Source organism: Lepisosteus platostomus, chromosome 17 (genome assembly GCF_059453375.1).
Source record: "Lepisosteus platostomus isolate fLepPlt1 chromosome 17, fLepPlt1.hap1, whole genome shotgun sequence".
Classification (NCBI taxonomy): Eukaryota; Metazoa; Chordata; class Actinopteri; order Semionotiformes; family Lepisosteidae; genus Lepisosteus; species Lepisosteus platostomus.
In genome coordinates this window covers 22,569,234-22,594,302 of record NC_142627.1, presented here as the reverse complement: position 1 = coordinate 22,594,302, position 25,069 = coordinate 22,569,234, and the positions used below count along the sequence as shown (strand labels likewise).

The following is a 25,069-nucleotide window of genomic DNA, read 5'->3' as shown; positions in this document are numbered from 1 at the left end:
TACTTCATCATGCTTTCTGCAAAACTAAATACTGCTTTACAGAAAATGTGCCTAACACCCGCTAACAAGCAATGTCTTATACAGCACCTGGCTCTGGCATAGTCCAGGCTTCACAGTTGAAGGGATCACTGGTGTCTGAAGGCAGCCCGACTCCAGCCAGGTTAGCAGCTTGGATTTTAAACTCATAAATTTTGCTTTCTTGCAGATTTTCAACCTATAATGAGAAGAGAAAAGCCATACCTGTTTAACCTATAAAAACACAATACTACTATTTCTTTCAGGGCAAATTTGTATATACCTCTTCCTTTCAACAGTTAATTCTAAGTCACGTGTTTTAGGTGTATTATTAACAACTCTCTTTCCTCAAGTCCCTCACTTTCTGCAGGAACATGAACTGCCATAACAGCAGCAGATATCATGAGCATTTCTAGTTCTATTAATGGAAGAGTAACTACATAACAGGCTCATTACAATTTTCTACTTGCATTTAAGTTGATTGGTCAAATTCTAATAACTGTGAAATGAGCCAATGAATATAAAGGAATAGTATAACGTCGTTTCTTGACATTCGTGAAGGTTTGGTACAGAGAATAGCCAAATTCAGATATAATCAAGCTCATCCATATGCCATTGCATAATATGCTACAGTATACTGTATAGTACGTATAGTTAAAAGACATAAGTAAACCTTCTTTATATATTAAACATGAATTCCTCCTCCGTGTCCTTCCTTTTTTTCTTTCTCTGCCTCTGTGATTATTATACACTGTATACACTGTAATGAAACAGGTAACAGCTGATTGCTGATTGCCTGTTAAGAGTGTTCGTTACAATATAAACACAGGACCACATCGAGATAAGGGTGCTGGGTAGAGGGTACTTGGGCAGGCGGCAAGGCGAGGCTCACTAACCAACTGGATTCGCCTCATGATCCCAGTCTGTTGTGCTACTAATTTCACTACCTTCAGTTCACTTTCATCCTGCTCTGCTCTTTTTCCACACAAGACCCCGTCGACCAGACCGAATCGCGAATAATCAAATTCGCAGACGTCGAGACCCTACTGTCCGTAATAATTTGGCATTGACTCGTCAGATTGAGAAAATAATCAGAGCTGTCACAACTCTCCACGCTTATGAGAAATGAACCAGGGAGGCAGTTGCAAGGGTGCAGTTGGGGTGGAGGCAGGGAATCTAGAAAAGTTGTGTCCAGAGTTGTAGGCAGCCAGAGAGTATTTTTATGAGATAGGAGGGGAAAGATTAGAATTTAAACCTCTTCCCAAAAGTCTATTAAATGACAACATTCAAAACACTGTTTCCTCCAGGGTCCTGTACTAATGTTGCCAATGCATTATAATCATGCAATTATAAGTGTACCTATAGTACTATTATTTATTAGTTAATTATTATGTATATATGGTATATTGTCTGTCATCTATGTACATTTAAAAATGAATGAAGTACAAATACAGAAATCAATGACACTAAAAAGTAATATGATCAATAAAGCAAAGAATGTTACAGTTGTGAAATGACTTTGCATCTTGTACCTTGTAAATCCGTTCTTTGATAGGAGGCACATGGGTCTCCCTCCAGTGCAGGTGCGACGCCTCACGCTGGTCGATGTAGTAGTCGGTGACTTTGGCTCCCCCAGAATATTTGGGGTGTTTCCAACCCAGAGTCATGGAGTGTCCATCGCAGTACAGGAGAGTAATGCCATAGGGTGGTGAAGGGCTGGCTGTGATGAAGTTGAAAGGCCTCAAGTGAACATTTATATATATGAATACAAATACATCAAATCAAATCTAATACCCCAAATCTGTCTGTCAGTCTAAAAATAATAAAGACCACATTTATTGTATTTCCATTAATATCCACTGTCTTATAATTGTCCCTATTCAATAGAGAGAACCAGATGTTACAGTTGTGCTGATGCTTATATTGTTTTTCAAGGGAAAGGTGACTACAAGGTAACTGACACTATCCCTAAAAAAGCATTTATTTGGAACATGGCAGATGGACATTAACCTTAGCCTTTCCACTTGAGAAAATGCAGAGAGATGTCAGATCCATCTTGAAAAGTGGGGCTACCTATAAGTGTGCAGAACTTTAGGACATACAGTGCAGTCCATGAGTATTTGCACCGTGACACAGCACTTTTTATATGGGAGGACTATGTATAAAAAAGGGCTGTGATTCCTATATGGTTCACCCAATATAGACGCAAATGCCCTTGAATTAAAGCTGACATTCTGCACTTTAACCTCATTGTTCCATTTCAAATCCAATGTGCTGGAGCACAGAACCAAAACAACACAAACAGTGCCACTGTCCAAGCACTGTACAGAAAAGAGCAACAGGAATCTCTGACAATGGAATTTAGAAGCAGCATCCTGAAAGCGAACATTGAGTGAAACCCTCAAAATGTAAAGTATTGATGGAAAGAAATGGCAATATTGACTGTTGAGTCTTAGTTTTAACGTAACCAGTTGAGTCGATGTCAGCTACTCACATATCTTTAATAGTGGATTACCCTGAAGCAAATCAGCCTCTCTAATGCTGTGTACATATCTCTGTTCCATACAGGTACCCGAGAGTCAGACACTTACTGAGCGCAGCTTGGACAGAGATGGCAGACGACTCCTGGGAGTCTTCACTGAATCCCAATTCATTGACAGCCTTCACACGGAAAATGTAGCTCTGTCCAGTTGTCAAACCATGAACCACAAACCTAAGCAAAGAATTAAATGTCCAATATTTGTTTTCTGGAACAAATGGTATGGTAAATACATTCTTTTTTAAAACATTTTTTTTCCCCAAAGTTGGCTGTTTATCCACAAAAGTGTGGTAATATTTTTTGCCTTGAGTCATGGAAAGCATTTGTAGGATTTTGTGTGTCATTATACTGAAATCATCACACTGTTTTTGTGTAAAAAATGTACGAAAGGCATAAAGCGTTACCGCAAGGTAAAGCTTAATGAAAGTTGAACACACTTAATTTTCAGGAATAATAAATTCTATGTTCCTGAATATTTTCATTATTAAACAGTGCATAATAATCTGTAATATGTTGTTTGTTTGTTTGTTTCACATTCATATCTGGTTTTGTAGTTGCATTCTTTGGTTGAGAAGCCTTGTTTTGCTCTTTGGAAAGGCTATATTTCATAAAGCATTGATACTGATAAGCTTTTGAAGCTGTTACAATACCTGGTGTGTTTATATGGTTTGTGGTTGCATGGAGCCCACTGCTTTGAGCCTAATAAGCTGGAGTCAATGTAGTAGCCAATCAGGCCAGCTGCTTGTTTAGGAGGGTCCCACTGCACAACCACAGACGTTTTTGTGTTTCTCGTAGCCAGTATACAGCCAGGAGCAGAAGGAACACCTGCAGGAGAAAGAAATGTGACCTGAGACTCTGATATGTGCATGTGATGAAAAAGCATGAACATAACATCTAGAACCATTGAATGCAATAAAAATTAAAAGGACTGCATGAACAATAGTGTGTGGTTCAAAATTCAAAATATTCAAAATTTTCATTATCCTGTTAAATTGGTTCATAGCCTGTATCTGGGGGACGCCTGTCTACAGCCAATTCTTTAATCACAGCTCAATGATTTTCGATTTCTATTTGTGACATTTTGAAATTTGCTTTCAGCTCCTATTAAGCTGAATGAGATTTGCAAAGGATATCAGTTTCTAAGTTTCAGAACCCAGCCCTCATTCGGAGAGTAAGCTGAAATATAGACAGACAGAGATCTGCTGATGGAAGAGCTATACTTCTTGTGGTGCATGTTCATTCCCAGTTGTGCCTGTTCAACGTTAATAAACATGATAAGGAGAGACTGCACAGTGTTCTGAATGCTGAAGTTATTGCATGAATATGCGTGAAGTTGGGGATTTTTCAAACCAAGGATTGAGTGCAGAGACAAGTCAACAACAATTCTAAACAAGCAAGCTTCATAGTCTTAAGTGAGTTCTGGTGATTAAATGTTCTTTTGGAACAAAAACCAGCAAACACAATGGTCCCCCAGGACCAGGGCTGGGAACCACTGTCCTGTTGCATTAACAGACAGGGGAACAGAAACATAACTGGGCACTATTGTTTCATAAATAAACAAGGGCCTCAATCCATTTACACATCAAATGTAAGCTGTCTTCGATGCACATATTGAGTTAGATAAGGTTTGGCTTAGTTTTCAAGATTATTTCCCAGAGAGGAGTTGATGAACGTACCATTCTGAAAAATGTATTTGGTTTCAGATCATACAGTATTTTTCATTAATTGTGACAGGTGTTGAACACAATACACAGGAAAACAATTAATACGTACAGTATAAACATACTGTCCTGCCACAGTAAGAACAACGTTTTGTTCTCTAAGACCATTAATCTTTGACCCCTCGTGTCCACACGAAAGCTAGAAGTGCCCAAATTTGGAGAAAGTTCTAATCATTTGACATCGTTTATCTCATTTCCAAAGTATTAAATCCAGAAACACATGATGTATGGATGTATAAGGTTTTAAAACATTGGAAAATCCCTCAGTGTAGCAGTGTGTGTAAGGTATATTCAATGGTTTCAATATTACAGACATACTGTAGAAATGTGATGTATTTCAAACTGTGATGCCTGTACAATTGTATCACAGATGATGCTAGATAAACTTGACATTGGCATTAAAGTTATGCTAAGTGAGTGATGATAAGTTACCATGGGGAATGTAACTTGTATGGTGCTCACATCTTTCATTAAAAGGGAATATTTTGCTGTCAGTGAAATTCTTGTTATTTGAATGCCGTCTCAGGAGCCCTTTATGTTAGTTTGCCACTAAGTGCTTGAGTGTGGTTTCTCCATCTTTCACCTAAAGAAAATAGTCAGACATAATGTTGTTTATGTTTAAAACATTAAAACAAGGCAATTCATAACAATTTGCATTACATCTTCCTTAGGCCTAGATAACTCAAACAATGAGATGGGGGCACACTGGTACACCCAATCTAAGCCCATGCACACACAAGGGACCATGGAAGCTCCACACAGAAAGGAGCTGAAGGCTGGTCACTGGAGCTGTGAGGCAGCAGTGTCGATATCAATGTCAGCCTGTCGCCCCAGACATCAAGCTCTGCCTTTATCATTTCCAACTCGTAGGTGAGCCTGATTATTTAGCAGGTGCCGTCGTTGTCCTAAGCATTGAAAAGCATCGCTAAAAACACTCAGCAACATGAGAAACAAAGGACTCACTGTGCAGCTCCTCCGTTTGAATGGGTGGAGTGGGCTCTGAGGGCTCACTGGTACCGTGCTTGTTGGCAGAGAGCACGCGGAAGAGATACCGCTTTCCTTCAGCCAGGTCAAACACAGCGTACCGTGGAGATCTCACGGGGATCTGGGTGTTCACCCGCTGCCAGTTTCCCCCATCAACCATGCACTGGAGAAAAACACAAGGTCTGTGTCAAGCTGACTGGGATTTTTAAGAAGATACATTTGTGTGACATAAAAGTATCGGGGGTAGGTGAGCCTCTTCATACCACTGGCTCTCATTCAGGCAAGTCCCTTACTGCAGATTTTATCTCCAAGCTATTCCATTAAAAAAAAGTAACATCGGCTGTGTGAGCTTTTTGACTGTACGCAAGGTCTAGACAAATTGTGTGATCAGAGGGAGCTCACCTACTCCTTGTTCCTTCAACACAGCAGTAGATGCAGTACAGTAAGTGTGCTTAAACAAAATCTGGACTGAGTTTTGCAGTAGGAGGAAATAGATTAGGAGGGAAAATGAAAAAGGGAAAACTAGCATTTGAAATAAATGAAAGTGAGTTAGAAAGCACATTGGTGTATTTAAAACCATCCATCTTCAACCATTATTTCATATATTAGATGCAATCCACTGAGGAAACATGAAAATCGTTTCTAGAACAGGCAACAAAAACAAATAACTTCCAATTGTATCATATCTTTATAGTATATCTCACAGCAATAATTTGCAAAGGGATCTAAGCCATAGACAGGCTCAGCAATGAAAGATTAGTGTAACAGTATTTTCTATATTTCAGCCTTTTATTTGTTCCAAGTAGGAACAGCTTGAAATATTGCCTTAGCTTTGTATTTCATGACTGTAAGTGCCATGATAATCAGATAAAGCTTAATATGATGCCATAGATTATGTATAATACTTATGAATAGTATTACAAACTATATCTTACATACAGTATCTTTACAGACATTACACAGTTCTCACAACGTCCGTAAAACACTGTGAAAGTGAGGGTGTGTATTCTTTCTTTGCACACGGCTAGCACCTGAAGCAGAGTGTGCTTTACTGAAGGGGTTCCTGCAAATCAAGTGTTAAAGATAATTGCGTAACACCTTCTCAATGTAGTACATCAGGGCTTCCCGGCCACGAGGAACTGGAGGCTCCCAGCTGAGCACAACATATGTTCGGTTTGTCTCTGCAGCATGTACATTGGTGGGAACTCCTGGGATCTTTACGTCACCTGTACATGTAGTGAAGTACAGAATATTATTACAGCATTCGACTTCAGAGCAGTTATTGCTCTACAGAGCATAATAACAAAGACCTTAACTTCCTAGATATGTTTTCTTTGGTTTGAAGGTTAAGCACTGCACATGTTCCGTATCTGGAGAACGGTTTGTATATCTGCTAAGCCACGAAGCCCCGGCAACAAATTGCCTCCAGGAAATTAATTTATTTCAATATAAAAAACCCCACAGATGTTTGCAAGTTAGCCTTCTGATGAGATCCTCATCAAAAACTAATCAGCACCCCCTTAGATGAAGCCTAATTATAGCCTCCGTAATGACTGCTAATTATTGAGAAGAAAAAAAATATTCTACTATTCTGCAGCACAAATGGCAAGGAAATTTGCTGCAGAAGATATGTATGAGTTATACAATGGTATCCGAAACAGCTGGCAGAAAGCCCAAAGATTTCAAACCAATTCCAACGGAATTTATGTTTACTGCTGTGCAAGCTATTCAAGAAATAGTCATGAGCAATTCAACCAGGAGCTGCAGTTGCATGAGTGATCACCGCAAGGATTGTCTTCAGGATTACACTATTCTAAACCAGCATAGGCCAGCACTCATCACAGTCAATAACGCACGTTATGGAAACGGAGTAAATAGACATAAAAGTAATCATTTATTTTGTTTTTGTTTTCAATTCAGCCTCCAGATTGAGGTCCCACATCACTTTCATTGAGATGTATAATCAGTTATCCAACAATGATAGAGTTGAAATGTTGATTATCCTCTTAAAAAGCGCATTGTTTATGTTTCTCTATGCAGGTATTAAGAAATATCTCTCACAATTGTAAAAGATCCCAAATCTTAAAATACTCTCCAAAGAATTGTGTTTGGATTTGCAAATGTACCCGATGTATAATCTATTCAGTGCAATTGTGCATTTTGCAAATCTGTACAAAAGAGTGGTTTACATTACCTTCCAGGTCATCCTGATGGATCACAATTTGCTTCCCTCTCTCCAGGTGAATAACTGTTTTAACAAAGAAAAACACAGTAGGTTTAATGCACACTCACTGAGCAAAACAGGAATCCAGAAATATAAAGCAGTGAGGATTGCAAATGCACCACTGCTTCCCGGAAAGAGTGTAAACATGTGGCTCTAATAGTTTATCCACTGTAGTATAGCGTAGACATTCATCTTTCCCATCTATTTTCTAACCACATCATTCAATTCAGGGTTTCAGGGGAGCCAAAGCCTACACAGGCAAGAAATGGGCATAAGACAGGACACACCCTGGACAGGATGTTAGTCTATCACAGTGCACACGCACGCACACACACACACCAGGGCCAATTTTCCCAGAAGCCAATTAACCCACTGGCACTTCTTCGGACTGTGGGAGAGAACCGGAGCACCCGGAGGAAACCGACATAAACACAGAGAGAACATACAAACTCCACGCAGACAGCACCCCAAGTCCAGAACTGAACCCAGGGCCCCAGCATTGTGAGGCATTGTGAGGCAGCAATTGTGCCACCATGCCACCACTTAGATATGAATTTGATATATAAAGATTTAAATACAACCTTGATCAATGAGTATTTACCATGTAGTCGTTCAAGGTCAGCAGGATCCAGGGCTGCAATGGCATCAGACACCCTGGAGGGCCTACTGACCCCTGTCTTGTTCACTGCCCGCACCCGGAAGATATAGGAGTGTCCCTCAAACAGACCATGTACAGGGTATCTACAGATCTTAATGGGCGAATCATTGCACTGAACCCAGTTATTAGTCCCAACCTCACACCTGTAGTGGACAAAAAAGGAAAAAAAAAAGAAGATCGAAAAATAAATCATTTTAAATTATGTTTCAATAATTATCCTGGAATTACAGAAAACCTGTATAGCTGTGTCTGTGCAGTAGGCAAGATGAATAAACAGTTTTTAAACAATATATTTTAGAATTTATCTCAGTTCAAGCTTCTTCTTCTACCTCAAATGTTAGTGTTAATTTTGCTTTAAGTCACTTTTCGTCTGTATTTAAGTAACTGTTTTATGAAGGTTTTATTTTTTGTCTTTTTTTGCTGCTATGTTTTGTTTTCTATTGAATTTCATGTTTTGTTCTGTTCCCATTTCTCAACACCCTCAGTTATTTGTGACAGGAAAATGGCTAAAAAAATAACCTGTCTACAAAATATCCAATAACGGGGCTCTCGCTGGTAATGTTGGGAGGTTTCCAGGACACAATGACATAATCTCTGTTGGCATCGTGGATTGTAATATCCATAGGGGCTCCGGGAGCACCAGCTACAGTAGCTGGAGCATCTGTAACACAGAATAACAAGCCTGTGTCATTGCAGCTCCAGTTGTGTTGGATTTTTGAGGAAACTATTTTACGCATAGATTAATACAAGCTCCTTGATTAAAAAAATAATCAATTATTTGCACCTTTTCTATAAACATTGAAATTAGCTTATTTCAAAGTATTTCTTTGGTAAGCCAAAAGGTTTCTTTCTGAAATAAATAAATGAATGAATGTAAAGAATTAGTTTAGTCAGCATGGACTGCTCAGGATATATACATTATATAGTTTGCAAAAGCAAAATGTAGTTGTCTACCTGATACAAAGACATACGCCCTGTGCTCAGAAGTGCCCCCTCTGGTCACCATGCGCAGGGTGTAGAGACCTTCATCATCCTTGTTAAGGTGTGTCAGAGTCAGTCTAGCTGACCCTCCTCCACACTTCATTTGAGCCCATTTGGATTCCTTAATACGGACATCTGGAACACAAAGACCATCAACTTTAGAGATTAAGTAAGTGCATCTGAACATGGCCATTAGTAACAAGGGGTGTGCAATAGACCAAGTACTCAATGTTTCATTTCAAAAACACCATTTTAGGTGATTTAAATTAATGAATTCACTTACAAATCAATCAGAGAGTGAATTTCAATTAACATTTCATCTGCTTTTCTTTTGTTTTTGTTTTACATCTGAAAATAGAACATACCATTCGCTCTGTGTGTTTATTCCATTAGTTCCACAAATATAAAATAATGTTCCCCATCCTAGGTTGATTAAATTTGTTTGTGAAGGCCTTACAACAAAGGCACAGCATCTGAAAAAGGCATACTAAGTTTTTCTCAGATTGTTTTATTAAAATGTATTATCACACGTTAGTCAACAGATATCTGAATGTAAAACTCTTCTGACATTTTCCTAAGTAAAACTTGAAAGACAGTAGCTGGACTAGATGATACACAAAATTTTCAAAACAGGAACTTTCTTTTTCACTTCCTATTCTGTATATAAATATTATTGATGATATATTACTGTATATCATCATATTATACATATCACATACAATATTACATAGCTGGACTACCATTATTTACATTTAAATTTACTTCTATATTACTATATCTCGGTTTCTTCGTGTTTAAAATTAATGTTTTTTATTTATTTTTGCAGGTCTGGGAGAATCGCACCTGTCATATGTTGTATTATTAGCTGATTATGTGCTAAACTGTTAATGCACTTATTGTGGCTGTACAACAGTCTCCTAACCAGTACTGCTGGACCGCATGACAATAGCTAGATTTAACAGAATGCTACAGTGAAAAAAACACCAGCTCTTAATCTGGGGCTACATTACAAAAGCAAGAGCCATGCGATTGATTCACTTGAAAGTGTACAGAGCCACAGAGAAACCGATGAGAGCCTCCCACTGCTGAGTTTCACCCTTCAGGGATCTGCAGTGCAATTTTGTTCATGTAGTGTTTTCACAGTGAGGAAATCGTTTTGATTTTCCCCTACCTTACACAGATGTTGACAATATGGGATTAACTGCTAAAAATGGTAATTGGGTTACATGTCTAATTAGCAGGTTGTTGTACCGTATACTCACATTACTTTGTCTGTCTTCCTTGTGGTTTATGATCAATTAGGCATGGGAAATGACAGGCCTGGAGCAATTTTAGACTAGTTTAAATGAGGAGCTTTTGTTGCAATTTAAGGGAATAAAAAAGAATGGAGAACATCACAAAAAATAACTGTCCAGCAAGCTAAAAACAGCAAGGAAAGGAGTGTCCTGTAGGGTCTTTGAGAAAAACTGAAAAGTTAGTTTAACTGAAGTAAATCAGGGCTGCTGTCTTATAATCAGGGCACCGGGGAAAAGGTGACACTCTTTATAAATGCAGTACAGGAAACAATGCACATATTCAACTTGACAGATTTAGTTCTGCAACAGACACAAAAAACAGAACAAAGTATTTGCTTAATTAATTCTGGTTGTGTTATAGATTTTTATGAAGAACCTATTGTGGTCTTATAATGAGACGATCTAGACATAACATTTTTTTCTCTCTGGGGAGCACCAATCTCTCATTCCAGTCAAAAAACCGCTTTACTACATTCAAAGCTGGGACACTGTTCAATGAGCACAATTATCGGAATTCCTTACCATCTCTGTACCACTGGGCTTCAGGCTGCAGGTTGGCCAGGTCAGGTGCAATGACCATCTTACAAACCAAGCTCATTGTTTCTCCTTCAGTCCCAAAGGTTACGTCAAACTTTTCCACGAAGCTGATGTCTATCTTAGTGTACTCAATCTCAGGCATCATGGGGACTTCCCAGATCAAAGCAACAAAACATAAGTTCTTTGTTATATTTTAATACTTTACATTATTAGATTGAACATGAAAAAAGACAATGATTTATTTTAATAATAATTATTATTATTATAACAATAACAACAACACTAATCATAATTAATCATAAGAAAAAGCCTGTTATGAGCACTTTTCAATAGTTATACATATGGACACTTCTAGATTTAATTGTAAGCTTACACTACTAAAACCAGGAGCACATACTGTACAATACAGTCAGTGTGACCAGCACAGACCAGTGAAATGATGGAAAATACAAAACTTTTGGTTTCACACACCAGCTTGTTTTCCTGCTGTCTTACAGAAGACATTACATTAGCAATCCAAATGGGGCAAGTAATTACCTAACCTTTGCATAATTTAACACCACTAAAGTTGGGTTATAAATTTCCCTTTCAGTCGTTATAGAATCAAGCTTGTACAATCTGGGATAAAATGCCTGCTTTACACAATTATGCAAGATTACACAAGTATTACACAAGAGACCCTCAAGGTCATTAAACTAATGCCCCCTGGGTTCAAAGTCATGGCAAAAGCACACAGTGTGGAAAACAAATCTAATTAAAGCAATAAATAGTCATGAAGATTTATGTTATAAATATATCAGTATACACGCAGCTCTTGTAAAATACAGCATAATTCATTTTTGTTAATTGCTTTTTGTCTTTATGTAATGCACTGTCTTAAAATGATAATCAAACTCTAATCATCTACTAAGTTTATAATAAATAAATAATAAATAATAAAATATATGTACAGAATATTAGAATATTTGTATTACTTTATTACTTTTCTTCTGTTTACTCTGTTTTATTAGCTATCTATATCACTGCTACTGTATATAGAGCATATCTGTTATAATTAAGATTTCCTTGTTATTAAATCTTATTGAAATGTTATTAATAATTTCCTCCTTGAATGTTCGAGATTCCCTCTTACAATGTAAGCAATGGTGCCTTTCTTTTTCAATGATTGTCCACTCACTAGGCTCATGCTTAAATGTATATTAATTTGAACAGCCAGCTGGGTATGTATAAAAGTAAAGTTTAATATCTTTGGTACCATCCTCAGTGATGGTAATATTCTTCACAATAAAAGTGAAAAGGCTGAGTTCTGAAGTATTTTTAATGAAGCTCAAGGAAGCTGATACTTGCAGCTAAGGCCCAGATATTGTGACTAAATTGTTTACAGGGGTGTTCAGTAGATTCACAAAGAACATATACATTATTTTCATTTTTATTTATTTATGTAGACATAACAGCCTACATAGGATTTTAAGCATAAAGATTGTAAAATCAAAGAATAAAACCTTACATCACCATTTCTAAATATTTAACACATCCTTAACAGAAATTGGCAACATTATGATTACTAGTTAGCTGAGCATTCAACATTAAATTGACAAGTCATTTTGATCCACTTCCTTTCCAGTGGCAAGGAAGCAAGTAATTTGCTTCATTTACTTTACATGTTTAAAGGGCTAAAGTGGCCAAATTAGCTCCTCTCATTTGTAACCTTTCTTGTGTTGTGTCTAACCGAATGCTGCCCAGTGGTTGTCATCATCATGGTCTGAATCAGAGAAAGATCCAGCTGTTCACTGCTTGTCATCTAATCTAGAACCAGTCCTGAGAGAGACACACCGCCACTGAGCTGCACAGTACTCACTCTGAAGAGGGAGCAACACTGAGTGGTAAGGTTCCTCCTCTCCTCTGTACCCTGCGAGACAGAGGAGATCGATCAGCACAAATCCACAGCAGTCCCTGGCCCATTGAACATGGCCGTGTGGAGGAAAGACTTACTCTTGACAATCACTGCTGCCGTAGAGGTGGCCTGACCATGGGCGTTCGTGGCCACAGCTGTGTACTGAGCAGTGTCATGAATATCACACCTGGACAAAAGGCAAAACACATGCAGAGTAACTCATTCATTACCTGAAAATAAAAGTATTACAAGGACAGGGACAGAACAGTTCTTCTGGAAGGAGCAGCCAAGCTGCACCACACTAGAACTGCCTGTCAGCTGTTACCACAAGGCTGAATTGTCCTAGATTTAATCCTCAAATGAATGACGATTCTCCTCAAGATTGCAATAATCACTTCCCATTTCCGATTTGTCTCTTATATGGTACTTTTATGTTATTCGTGACTCAGTTCTCAATATAAGATTTCTTCCCAGACGGTCTACCCTCCTTTGAGACTCTGTTCTTAGTTAAGAGGACAAAGTGTTGTGATTTAAGGATTTTTAACTTTGTGATTTATATCCCAATGAAAAGGTGTAGCTCCAGTTTTATAAAATGCAGGAATTATGAGAGAAGATTCTTTGTTAAACCAGAAATAATCAATAACACACACCATATATTTTATGAGTGGGTGACTAGTGGTTTTGGATATTGAAGTGGAATTCTGGAATTTGGGGATTTGTATGGAAGATACAGTAATTCTGACACTAGAAAACTTTACCAAAACACCGTTTGAGCTTATTATTTCATACTGTACATATATTTTTGGAATTCATCTAGGAAATAGTTATATTTTAAAATGAACTAAAAGCAATGTGGGCTGAATAATGCCTACTGCCCTGCTGTTCCTGCTAGAGCACTGAGATCTGATTCATCCACTCAATGGCTGCAATCACTGTTCTCAGCACTATTTGCCAATAGTGGAACCACCTTCTGTACAGAACAGTCAGAGATGCGGACTCACTGGCTATCTTCCGGAAGAAACTGGAAACTCCGGCCTTTAGGATGTACCTGACCCCAGAGACCCCTGACTGACCCCCTCTTACTGACTACGCTCTTATGTTACTACTTCCTGCTTCCTGTCTGCCAGGCAGCACTGAGACTCGTTAGCCCTGTGCAGCATTCAAGAGCTTAATTAACACTAATAATAATGATTGCTTACACTTATATAGCACTTTTCTGGACATTCCACTCAAAGCACTTTACAGGTAATAGGGACTCCCCTTCACCACCACCACCAGTGTGCAGCATCCACCTGGTAATGCCGCTCTTGCTGTTTTCTGTGGTTTTATTGGTGTTTTAAGCTACTCTTACATGCACTCTTTGCATCTCAGACGGAAGCAATTGCACAGTATGTCGCTTTGGATAAAAGCATCTGCCAAATGAATGAAGGTAAGCATACTGGCCAATTAAAAAGACAATGGTGACCTTGTGAGGGCACTGTGCTTGCAAGCCTCTCTCATGCATTATGAACCTACTCTGCACTGGAGACTCAAGCGTGGATGGCAGCAGTCTAGAGCTGTGAGAAGAGCACAGACAAGAATGTGTGGAAGAAATGTGACCTTCCCCCTTAAACCTACTATTTTAGGGCGCGTCTGACTCCCTTATAGCCCTGCAGACTTAAAATTCAAGAGTTTGCTGTGGTGCTCAAAAAACGCTTCCCATCAAATTCAGTGGTCTCCAGCAGGAATGTGGCGTTTGTGTTTGTCAAATCTCCAAACGCCAAATAAAAAAAGGGAAGATCAAGGACTTGCATAGCAAAGCTGCTCCTGACTTCAGACTTGATTTTCCAGCTGACCCACTGACAGAGTGACAGCCAAGAGATTCCAAACTGCTTTAAGGAGGAGACGGATCGGATGACGTGCAGCTCAGCAGTTTGGTATGAACAGCTGAGGCGTCTTGAATGCAAAGGTCGAATGGAAGCCATTTTCTGTACTAAATTGGAGAAGATCACTTCTTACCAAACCCTTTATAAGCCCTGCCCTGATATTCCTTAAAGGAAAGATTTCCATTGAAGCATCCACACTTTACTTTAAAAGAGAATATCAAAAGCGATTCCTTCTGAGAGTGCCAAATTCACATTTAGCAGATGCTTTGCGTGATTAAATTGAACATAAAGCCCACTTAAGAATGTAAGTAGCTCTTTCCACCCCAAAGCTCTTTACATACTGTATAGGAACATCATCATCCCCCATTGAAGTGCAGCACCCACTGGGTCACACACAGCAGGCACTGTGAGTGACTGGAGGAATGGTTACAGTTCTGGCCTGCTAAGTGCAAGGCTCTGGGTTCAAATCCTGGGAAAGGAATAGTGTTGTATCAATAAGTTCAAAAGTAAATCACTCTGGATAAAGGTGCTGGACAGATGAATTTGTCATGTTATGTGCCAGCAGACAAATGGACAGATGAATTTGTCATGTTATGTGCCAGCTGCACACCAGATTATGTGGAGAACTAAGAAATTGCTTTACCAGTTGAATTAAGGGCGAACCTTAGACAGAGCACAGTGGGAGCTTTAGTGATCAAATAGCCAGATCTTTAGTGTAACACCTCATCTGAAGGATCGCAGCTCCCACGGGCCAGTCCTTGGTCACCACACTGGGCACTTATTTTTTACATTTCTGGTCTAGACAGAACAGGGCCTTAAAGTTTTAAAATTCTTTCTTACATTACCTTAAATTCTTACTTAAATTAAATTCCAAACTCCAGATCAGTGGACATTGCTCAAAATTTAAAGAACTTACAAACTGAGAAGTTTTTTTCCCTAAACAAGGGTCAGATTCAGTACAACACTTTCACTGAGAAAAGCCTCAGGCTTGAATTCATAGATTTTTTTTAAATATGTGCAATATAATACATACCTTTCGATATGTCAAATGCCAGACTTCCTCTAAAACAACAGCCATATCCCTAATTACATAAGCTGGCTATAATTCAGGACATAAACTGAAACATCAACTTAAAAGACATCTCTGCAATTGAATGTGCAAAAATGTATTTGAAATAATATGTGACTTTTTCTATCATGTGTTTATTGTTATTCATATATACTCTACATGTTTAGGCTTCCTAATGAATACTGCCATCACGACTCTCTGAGGCTTTTCTTCAATGTTTTCCCTGATAGCTAACTGATCCTGCAGAAACAATGCCATTGAAAAAAGGCCTTTCCAAGCTTACTGAAAAGAAACATCACAACGACATGAGCAATTGTTATGCTATGATAATGCCCATTTTTTAAAAAAAAACAGCCTATTGAAAAATGCTACCATGCTGCTGAATTGCTTCCATTTACTGGCAATCTGTTTTTCTTTAAAAATTTAACTTGCAAAGATAGCTAAATAGCAAGGCAAACAGCAACAGACAAAATTTGCCGCAAGACAGTAAAAATTCCTGTGTGAGAAAATACTGCTTTTTGTGCCTTCATCACAGGTGGAAGAGATTTTGAAAAATGAGATGTAAGAGTAAACCTTTCAGTAAGCATGTAGTCCTCATATCTTCCTGTCTATCTTAATTGCTTAAGAAAAGTAATGTCCGATAAGCTATTCAGTATATTTTAAGATGGTGTATGTACAGCATTTCTGCCAATGAAAAGAATACATAATAAATATTTATCATGGTATACCAGATCCATCACATTTAGGTCCACTACTGCAATGGAGCGCTACTTTTGTTTTGTTTTTTGTTTTTTTTGTAAATTGCTTTTTTTCTAAAAGGGATTATTATACCTAGTTATAGGTGCCCGTATTATACATAACTAAGGGGCCTAAGTGGTGTTATCAAAATAATTATCCTACACACAGTGCTTTCAGACACCCTGGAAATGGAAAGCATTTGCCCACTGCTGAGAGAGTTATTTCCATGTGATTGAAAAGGGGCCAATTACTTCTCAAGGGTTTCCATAAACAAAAGTAATATAAGTGTCAGAAGGAGCTGAGAATGAAATAAATTCATTGATGATGAATCAGCAGGGCAGCGCAACTTACTCAACAGCTTTATGACTTACAGTGTAATATGTAATTAAAGCTATAGGACACTGGTCAAACAGAGAAAATCTCTTAATTATATGAAGTGGGTGCACTTACAACACACACACAAACTATTCAATGAAATAATATCTATAATATGAAGCCAGATATACAGCATGTAAATGTGTCATTAAAGATGTGATTTGTGTTTTAAACCCATGTGAGACAATATGATATACAATATAGCTCTAAACAATTTGTGGGCACAGCTAAATAGTAAGTAAGCACATTTTATATTATCCAGTCATTTCCTAACCACTCTGTCCCATACAGGGCTGCTGTCCTGGCACTCTGGATGGGATGCTTCTCCATCAAAGCATTGTATTGTATTATATTATATGTTGTTCATTTGTCTGCACATCAGTCCACCTTTAGCAACTAAGACTGGACATGATCAAGCCTCTCAAGTTGTGATATCGTGTGACCAGTCCCAACACTAACGAACAGCAAAAAAAAAAAGATGAGAAACAGTATTTGTAAGGTCTCAATTTATCTCCTAACATATTTTTGAGCTGGCAGCTCCACTATGTCATTTTATTTGAACCTAGGAACAGACAACTAGGTCAGCTAGACCTTTCCTAATTTTCTGTATCTGTTTCATGCCTTTTAAAAATTCAGCACACTGTTACTACTGTCACTATAGTCTAGTTGTACAACTCTTTGCCAAAATTTAAGTCAATGCTTGAATATTGTGTGCATGATGCATCAGACAACATACATACCCTCCCTTTTTGTATGGCTTTACTAGTAAAAGAAAGGAATTTAGCTGCAGTCAACTTATGTAATGACTTCCTCATTATGAATAGCATGCATTTTTTTCAGAGGAGAAAGCTAATCCTCAGGAGTGCAAACATTTTCCTGGGATCAAAGCAAAAAAGATCTAATAATACTGTCTCTAGTTAATACATGTTGTTTCCAAACCTCTCCAAAAATTATGAAAAAAGTAACTGTATTCAGAGAAACTAGCATATTGATTTCTCTGAGTTGATTTATCAGCAATGAGTACATTCTCCCCAGTATTACAATTTTCCTATCAATAGGAGATTTTCATCTCATCACAATTAGATAACGCCCTCTTTAATGCCAGTGGTATATTACAAATAACAGTAATTTGACAACTTCATAAGAAATTCAAAGATGATTGTTCTTTAGGAGTATTCAAAGCCAAACATTCATTTTCAAACAACAGTGTTGCCTACCTGTGAATTTCCAGGCTGTGCACTCCATATTTGCTGTCAATTCTGTATTTTCCCATCATACTAATTGGATCAAGGATGACATCATCTTTAAACCTGTAAAACACAAACACCAAGTCGATCATGGGATATTGGCACAACAGGCATCACAGTGTCAGTAACTGTCCATTGCATTCAACTTGTGAACCAAAGTTATATTCATGTATTTTCTTTCAGAATGAAGATCACCTAGAGCAACAGTTCAACATCTTCACTTCCATTGGATGATTCAGAGTTTCAGTCACATGCAGTAGTACAGACTGGCAAGGCAGCAGGGGAGTAGAAAATATGACCTTGCACCTCTTAGTTCCTGTCAAAGCAGGAAAGTGGATTTCCATGAATTCAGATTCTAATGGATGTCAGCAAAGTAACTACTGAACCAACCCTGATCGAAATCTTTGCTTGTTACAGAGATTAAAGAACTGTGCATTACTCTGTGTATATTGTATTCATGTCAGGTGTTTCAGTTTAGTAACAATTCAAAAAGAAATCCGAAGACTGCATTGTCTTATTTTTGCTTTCCTTATAGTAAGTTAGGAAGATGTGACTCAAATTTTAGCAACCTTGCACCTTTTACATACATTTTTGGATCAGTTCTCCTTCTTTAATTCAGAGAATGTGTTATCTTACAGCTTTTTTATCAAGCTTATACAATATAATTTAAATGGCTTAGATAGAAGTATTGCAGACAGATCCTTTACTGGGCACTGCAGCTGATGTGTCATGTACTATAATGTATGAATTGGTCGAAAGGATAAAAGAAACACTAAACAAAAGTAAATAAACGAAAATGAAAACAGTCTTACCATTTCACAACGGGGGAGGGGTAGCCCTCGACAGTGCAGAACAGCCTCACTGGACTCATCTCCCACACCGTGTGAGACCTGAGTCTTACAAGAAAATCGGGACCACGGACCATGGACTGCTCATGGATATACCTCTCAGAAGCCATCCTTTCCTCGACCTGTTGGGAGGCAATGCACACCTGTTAGAAGACACACTACGCAGCACTGAAAAGAACATGAAAATCCTGCTGCTTAGCGCACCGTGTGAAAAGCTACAGTAAAAATGAATGACCCGCTAGTTGGTCATATTTGAATTAGTCTAATATGTAAGTGTTGTTTAGGACAGCTCTAAAAGCAAAACTGAATTTGGAACTGTTGTGCTTAGTGGTTCATTAGTGGACAGCATGGTGGTGCAGTGGTTAGCGTTGCGGCCTCTCAGCTCTGGGGCCATGAGCTTGATTCTGGACCTGGGATGCTGTCTGCAAACGGTTTGTATGTTCTCCCCATGCTTGTGTGGGTTTCCTCTCACAGACCAAAGACATATTGTACGGGTGGGTTAACTGGCTATGGGGAACATTGGCCCTGGTGTGAGTGTGTGCTTGTCTGTGTCTCTGTGTGTCTGGTGATGGACTTGGGCCACAGCCAGGGCGTACCCTGGATTGCTTGCCGAGATAGACTCACAACCCTCAATTGGATAAAGCAGTTAGAAAATGGATGGATTTTTTTTTAACTTACAACTTCTTTGACAGTAAACTTTGCGATTTACCATTCTTTGAACGGCGAGCTTGTCCACTTGCTCTCTAGTGGCCTGTCGAGCCCTGTGGACCTCGCCCTCCAAAACAGCCAGGTCATTGCCAAAATGGACAACTCTGCGCTGATACTCCTCCTGCTCCTCTGCAGATCTGCATTTGTCAGTGACAGAATAGATGTGTTATTGTCTTGGCGGATGAAATCGCTCCAGCAAAACAACCACAGGAGTAGAAAAGTCAAATGTTTCAGCTTTTGTTATACAACACCAACATGAAACTTCATTTACTGTCTCATCTGTATATAATATTGAAACATGTACTCCATCTAGCTAAGAGACTAATAAATGAGATCTTGACATGATCTTGTATGTCAAATTAAATTGCAATTAAACTCAAAGAGGAATGTTGTATTTGTATAAGTGTGAAGATTAATTGTGTGCCTTCATATAAAAAAGTAGTTGGGTATTTGAAACAGACTGACAGGGCCTGTCTGTGTGAAAGAAAAATACATCAGTGTACAGCAGCATACTATACATCTTGAATTAACATAACAGAACTTGTTTTATTTTGGTTTCATGTGTTCAGTAATGCACAATAAATAAATGAGCTCATTAACAGTGTTTTGCCTTGAATGATGTTTAACTCTAGTGAAGAATCCATTAAGATCAATGTGTCATTCATATAATACCACTATCATGCCATTCACTTTTATTACTTCATCATGTGTGTCCCTCAGTTTAGCATTAGCAGTGCTATTTACACTATTTACATGACATATCCTTAGAATGGTTTAAAAACAATACTCTGCAAAGTTCCACTAGGTTGCAAAGCTCCTTCCTAATCCTACAAAGGCATTGCTTTTGCTTTTCATTACTATGAATGTTGTTACACTGTGACATAACTGAATGATAACCTATATGAGCTCTTGGACACATCATCAGTGATGTAACCAGGTTGTTTTGGGTGTTTCAACCTCAATCTTCCTAACTGAACAGTAAAATTAATAATATGCTGTAATTTATACTCTAATATATTAATTTTAAATGAATTATCTTCCTTTGTCTGCACATCAGTCCACCTTCAGCAGCTGAGATTGGGAAGCTTAAGCCTCTGAACATGTGTGATATCATGCAACCAGTCCAAACATGACTGAACACCAAAAAGCAAGATGAGAGACAGTAAGATCTATGATTTATCCCCTGACATATTTTTTTATATGATTCATGAGTCAAACGTTCTTTGCAAACAGCATAAACAGCTAAAAATGGTTATTTCAAGTCACAGGAACATGGACAGTCAAAAGCAAGCATTAAGCAAAAGAAATGATTGCAATTTTTATTTTCATTTCACACAAAAAGAAAAATATGATGTGGGATTAAAGCAAACTGTCCCTGCATTCTGTAAATATGAAAGCCCGACAGAACCAAATCCATCTGGAGAAGGACTTTCAAGTGTCATCTGAATAGTCTGCGTGGTGCTGACAACTTCAGTGGGATCATTCAAGATATGAAACATAATATACCAAATACTTTGAGTTCAAATCGTTGACATGACCTCATTGTTTCCTTTTGTCAAACTGTGAATTTTGACAGCAACTGAAGAGCGCACATTCAAACCCACACTGAGGAGTACAGCAGTTAAAATGGTGTCCTCGAAGGAAGCACAGAAAGCAATTTGCAATTGACCTAGGTTTGTTATACTGTATAATCTTTTATCCAAAGTGCTCTGTAAATCATAGCTGTGATTTGTTCCCCTTACTTTACAGCAGATAGCAATGCAGGGAATGGAATCTGCTCAACATGTTTTAATTTGATTGCTCTAGACATATCAGCCTAGTTTAGCTAATGTATTAATTTACATTATCTTAAAATAGATCGCTGTATGCCCTCACAGAGGAGAAGATTTTGTGAAACTAACCTGGTCCTGAAGGTTGGCACAGTATAAGTTACTTCTTGCTGTTGCTCTTCCTCAGCTGCATGAAACCTCTTGGACTGGGCACTAAGCCTTGATTTACTACTTGATTTTACTGCAGATGTTCTAGAAGAAAACATACTGTATGAGGCGTGAGTTCCCAGGTACAGGACAAGGTGAAAACAGACGAGCATCTAAGAGTAAAAATAATGACACTCTGAGCGATATATGATTTGTAAAGTGCTCATTTTCAAAGTAACGTGTATTTTTTCTTCCTTACTCATTACAAATATGATTACAGTTTCTTCCGATGCAATTCAATTGAGGTACTATATACTGCTAGAGGTCTATGATATGTTCAAATTTACATACTTTAGAATATCATTGCTGAATAAAAAAGGAGTTTATGAAAATGTCAAATATTAACAAGTGCTAGAGATACATTCTTTCTACCTTGACCTTGATGAAGCTGCATATTCTTGCACCACATATCTCGTCTGCGTGCTGCGGTAGTTCTGGTCAAAATGCTTGTGTTTCCGCTGGTAAAACGGTGCAACTTTTGTTGCCATGGCTGACAAGCTTCAGCAGACCTGCTGATCAAAAATATTATTCACACTTTTAATTCAATGGGTACACAAGTGAAGGCTGACTGAGTGGATCTCATGTTCATGGGGAAATCTGTCTTTTAAACTGCTATTGAAACAGGCTAAATATCTGTACTATCATTTATTTTTAACTTTTGAAGTGACAGAGGATAGCAGAGTACCAGCTTCTGCAATCCTCTTAGGCCATCAGCAATTTTCAAAATTAAATTTTAAGACCACTTTGTTACTGTAACGTTAAAATTCAGATCATAATGTACAGTAAGTGTAATACTTTTCATTTCCATAAAAAATAACCATTGCAAACATTCCGGAAGGTCATAATTTGGTTATCTGTCCATCAGCTTTTCCTGATTTCATTGGTAAAGGTGGCAGCACTCAGGAGGCTGCTACAAAGATACACAAGGTGCAAAGCAGAACTGGGGGCATTTGAGTACTCTCACCCTGGACGCAATGCAACCCCATCACAGTGGCATGGAGAAAGTGACCATTTAGAATAGCCAATCAAACCTAGCTAGAACGTCTCTGGGCGATAGGATGAAACCAGAGCACACAGAGAAATCTCACATGAATGTGGGAGACATGCACCCCAGCCCAAAATCTAACCCAGGACCTTAGAGCTCTGAGGCAGCATCACTTATCCCAAACATACCGTATACTGTACAGTAGCAGAATAAAGCAGCATCCAAAAAAGTAAGTCAATATTGAAGCTTTACTGAGTATAGAATGTTTCAACAATATCCCTTGGATTCTACTAATTTTCATTACCACAATTTTGTGTTAAATTTCAGCTTTTTTATTCAGTTATCTGGGTTTTAACTGTAAAGGCATTGAGTTTTTGGATGGGTACAAGACAAACCCAATAGTAGCTTTCCTCATTGCATATTAATTAATGCTATATGACCATCCTACAGTGATGTAGCCATGGGAATAACGTCATAGACTTTTTATAATAGCAACAGGAATGCTATAAGATATACTCTATATCATATTCTACATCTCAAATTGCAATGCATGCGGAGATTAACGTGTATCACAAGATGTTTGCCAGTTTTCAGCCCTTATAAGAAATGCTGTGCTCTGGTATCTTTGAATAGATAATAATAACAACTAGAAAACCCTAGAAAACTGTTCTTTAAAAATTAATGTTTTCTTTAAAGTCTTCTTACTTTTTTGTTGTACTAGGCTTTAGATCTATGAAAAATATAATCAGTAATGTTTGATGAAATGGTTATTTACAAGAACGAAGTCAATAAATAGCAACATTACATTTTCAGAATGCTATCATAAACAGAATCGCACATTATGAAAAGCAGGAAAATGTGGACTGTATTTCAGTCAGTCAGTACTCATCATTTTATTTCTCCAGATTGTGGTTGTAGATACAGTACTGTAGAAATAACAATACAGAGACACATGTATTCTAACAGATGGAGCACCTCTGCTCCCATTCCAGCTGCAATTTTATTTTCTAGAAATATTATGTAGCCGTGCTTTGATGGGTGATGACAACAGCTTAGGTTACCTTTTCTACCCTATGGGCTTGTTCAAGAAAAGTTCTCATTCTAGACCTGGATAAAAATCTCCCAAGGGAGGGCAGAGTAGTTTTAGAAGCCCAAGCTAAACGGAGATCATTTGGCCAAGAACAGCTACAGTAGCAAGTCTAAAGTACAGTACCTCTTTGTTTTGACAGTTTATTTTCCATGTAAAATCTGGATCAATCAAACTTGTTCTGTAAGACTCACTTATGATATAACCCTCAAGATTACCCTACAGAATACTTGGCACAAAGTACAATCTCTTCTGTCTTCACCCATTAAAGTTTCAAAAGAACGGCACCAACATTGAAACCATGCTACTAGTATGCCTTTACTGTCACCTATATTTTTGGGAGTCCTTGGCGGCTCAGTGGCTAAACTGTCGCTACCCCTACGTGCTTGGAGAAGCATAAGGTCTTTCATCATCCCATCTTGTAACACAGTTTTAGCATCGGGCGCTTTACACAAATATGAATGGCAATATCGGTCAAATGTTTAGTTCTAATTCTCAGATATACTGCCTCTGCACTTCCACATGGGATGTATTCTGAAGTACAGTAAAAATCCAAAAGTGAGTAGTCCAAAAGTAGCCCAATTAGAATAATAACGTACAGTACTGTACTGTATGTCCATTCAATAAAAGTCCCAAGACAAACGCTCCCTTCAGTACATGTTTTTTTTTTTTATTAAAAGTTATTTTAAACAGTTTATGGTCTCTTCATGCAACTTGCATCAAGCGTGCGCGCAGTTTTCTTTTCCTCTGTTGGCCCCTTTTGCAACAGAGACCCTCCATCACTGGTGCCCGTTTGAAATACTCACTACAGTTCACCCCACTTCACATACAGTACCTCCCAAGTAAGCTCAGTACACAAGGTTTCACCAGAGCTCATAACTCAATCGCTAACAAGTATATCTCATAAAGGGTTAAATACTTGTAAAAAAATAAAAATGAATGTCCGTATCTTAAGAAATAACTCGGCTTTTTATCCTTCAATTTTGTTTTTAAAGACTAACACAGAACGTCTTGCAATCTATTTAAAACATTCATATACAAGTAATAGCACAATAATATAGGGGAAAATCATAAATTTAAACAGGGCCGTAGGAATTCCGTATTTTAATCATCATCATAAGATTTAATCATCGTGCAACGTTCTTCATTTGCATCTTTTATTTCCGCGAACAATTCCTTAATTCTGAAAGAATAAAAGAATGATAAAACAATCAATGTAACTGGCAATAAGCAACGTATCCACTTAACCTTCATAAAGTAACAATCAAAATGCAACAGGTTACATTATCTTGTTTAAACCTTGTTACATTAGTTCCAATTAAC

At 38.0% G+C, this 25,069-nt stretch overlaps 1 protein-coding gene across 2 annotated transcripts in view; it reads right to left on the bottom strand.

Annotated features, from left to right (window-relative positions):
• Nucleotides 1–25,069, bottom strand: part of myom2b (myomesin 2b) — a 40,238-nt gene that overhangs the window by 14,672 nt on the left and 497 nt on the right. Inside the window, exons 2-19 of one of the 2 annotated variants that reach the window (XM_088610548.1) lie at nucleotides 22,047–22,186; nucleotides 21,600–21,719; nucleotides 19,700–19,835; nucleotides 18,955–19,112; nucleotides 18,113–18,205; nucleotides 12,947–13,035; nucleotides 12,813–12,863; nucleotides 10,940–11,104; nucleotides 9,096–9,257; nucleotides 8,661–8,802; nucleotides 8,085–8,284; nucleotides 7,454–7,507; nucleotides 6,358–6,485; nucleotides 5,239–5,422; nucleotides 3,205–3,379; nucleotides 2,607–2,728; nucleotides 1,548–1,735; nucleotides 88–214 (exon numbers count right to left, since the gene is read on the bottom strand). In XM_088610548.1, the coding sequence (XP_088466674.1) occupies nucleotides 88–214; nucleotides 1,548–1,735; nucleotides 2,607–2,728; nucleotides 3,205–3,379; nucleotides 5,239–5,422; nucleotides 6,358–6,485; nucleotides 7,454–7,507; nucleotides 8,085–8,284; nucleotides 8,661–8,802; nucleotides 9,096–9,257; nucleotides 10,940–11,104; nucleotides 12,813–12,863; nucleotides 12,947–13,035; nucleotides 18,113–18,205; nucleotides 18,955–19,112; nucleotides 19,700–19,835; nucleotides 21,600–21,719; nucleotides 22,047–22,162 (2,410 nt within the window). In that variant the 5' untranslated portion in view covers nucleotides 22,163–22,186. The remainder of the gene's footprint in view (nucleotides 1–87; nucleotides 215–1,547; nucleotides 1,736–2,606; nucleotides 2,729–3,204; nucleotides 3,380–5,238; nucleotides 5,423–6,357; nucleotides 6,486–7,453; nucleotides 7,508–8,084; nucleotides 8,285–8,660; nucleotides 8,803–9,095; nucleotides 9,258–10,939; nucleotides 11,105–12,812; nucleotides 12,864–12,946; nucleotides 13,036–18,112; nucleotides 18,206–18,954; nucleotides 19,113–19,699; nucleotides 19,836–21,599; nucleotides 21,720–22,046; nucleotides 22,187–25,069) is intronic. The other variant, XM_088610549.1, reaches the window with a different exon arrangement.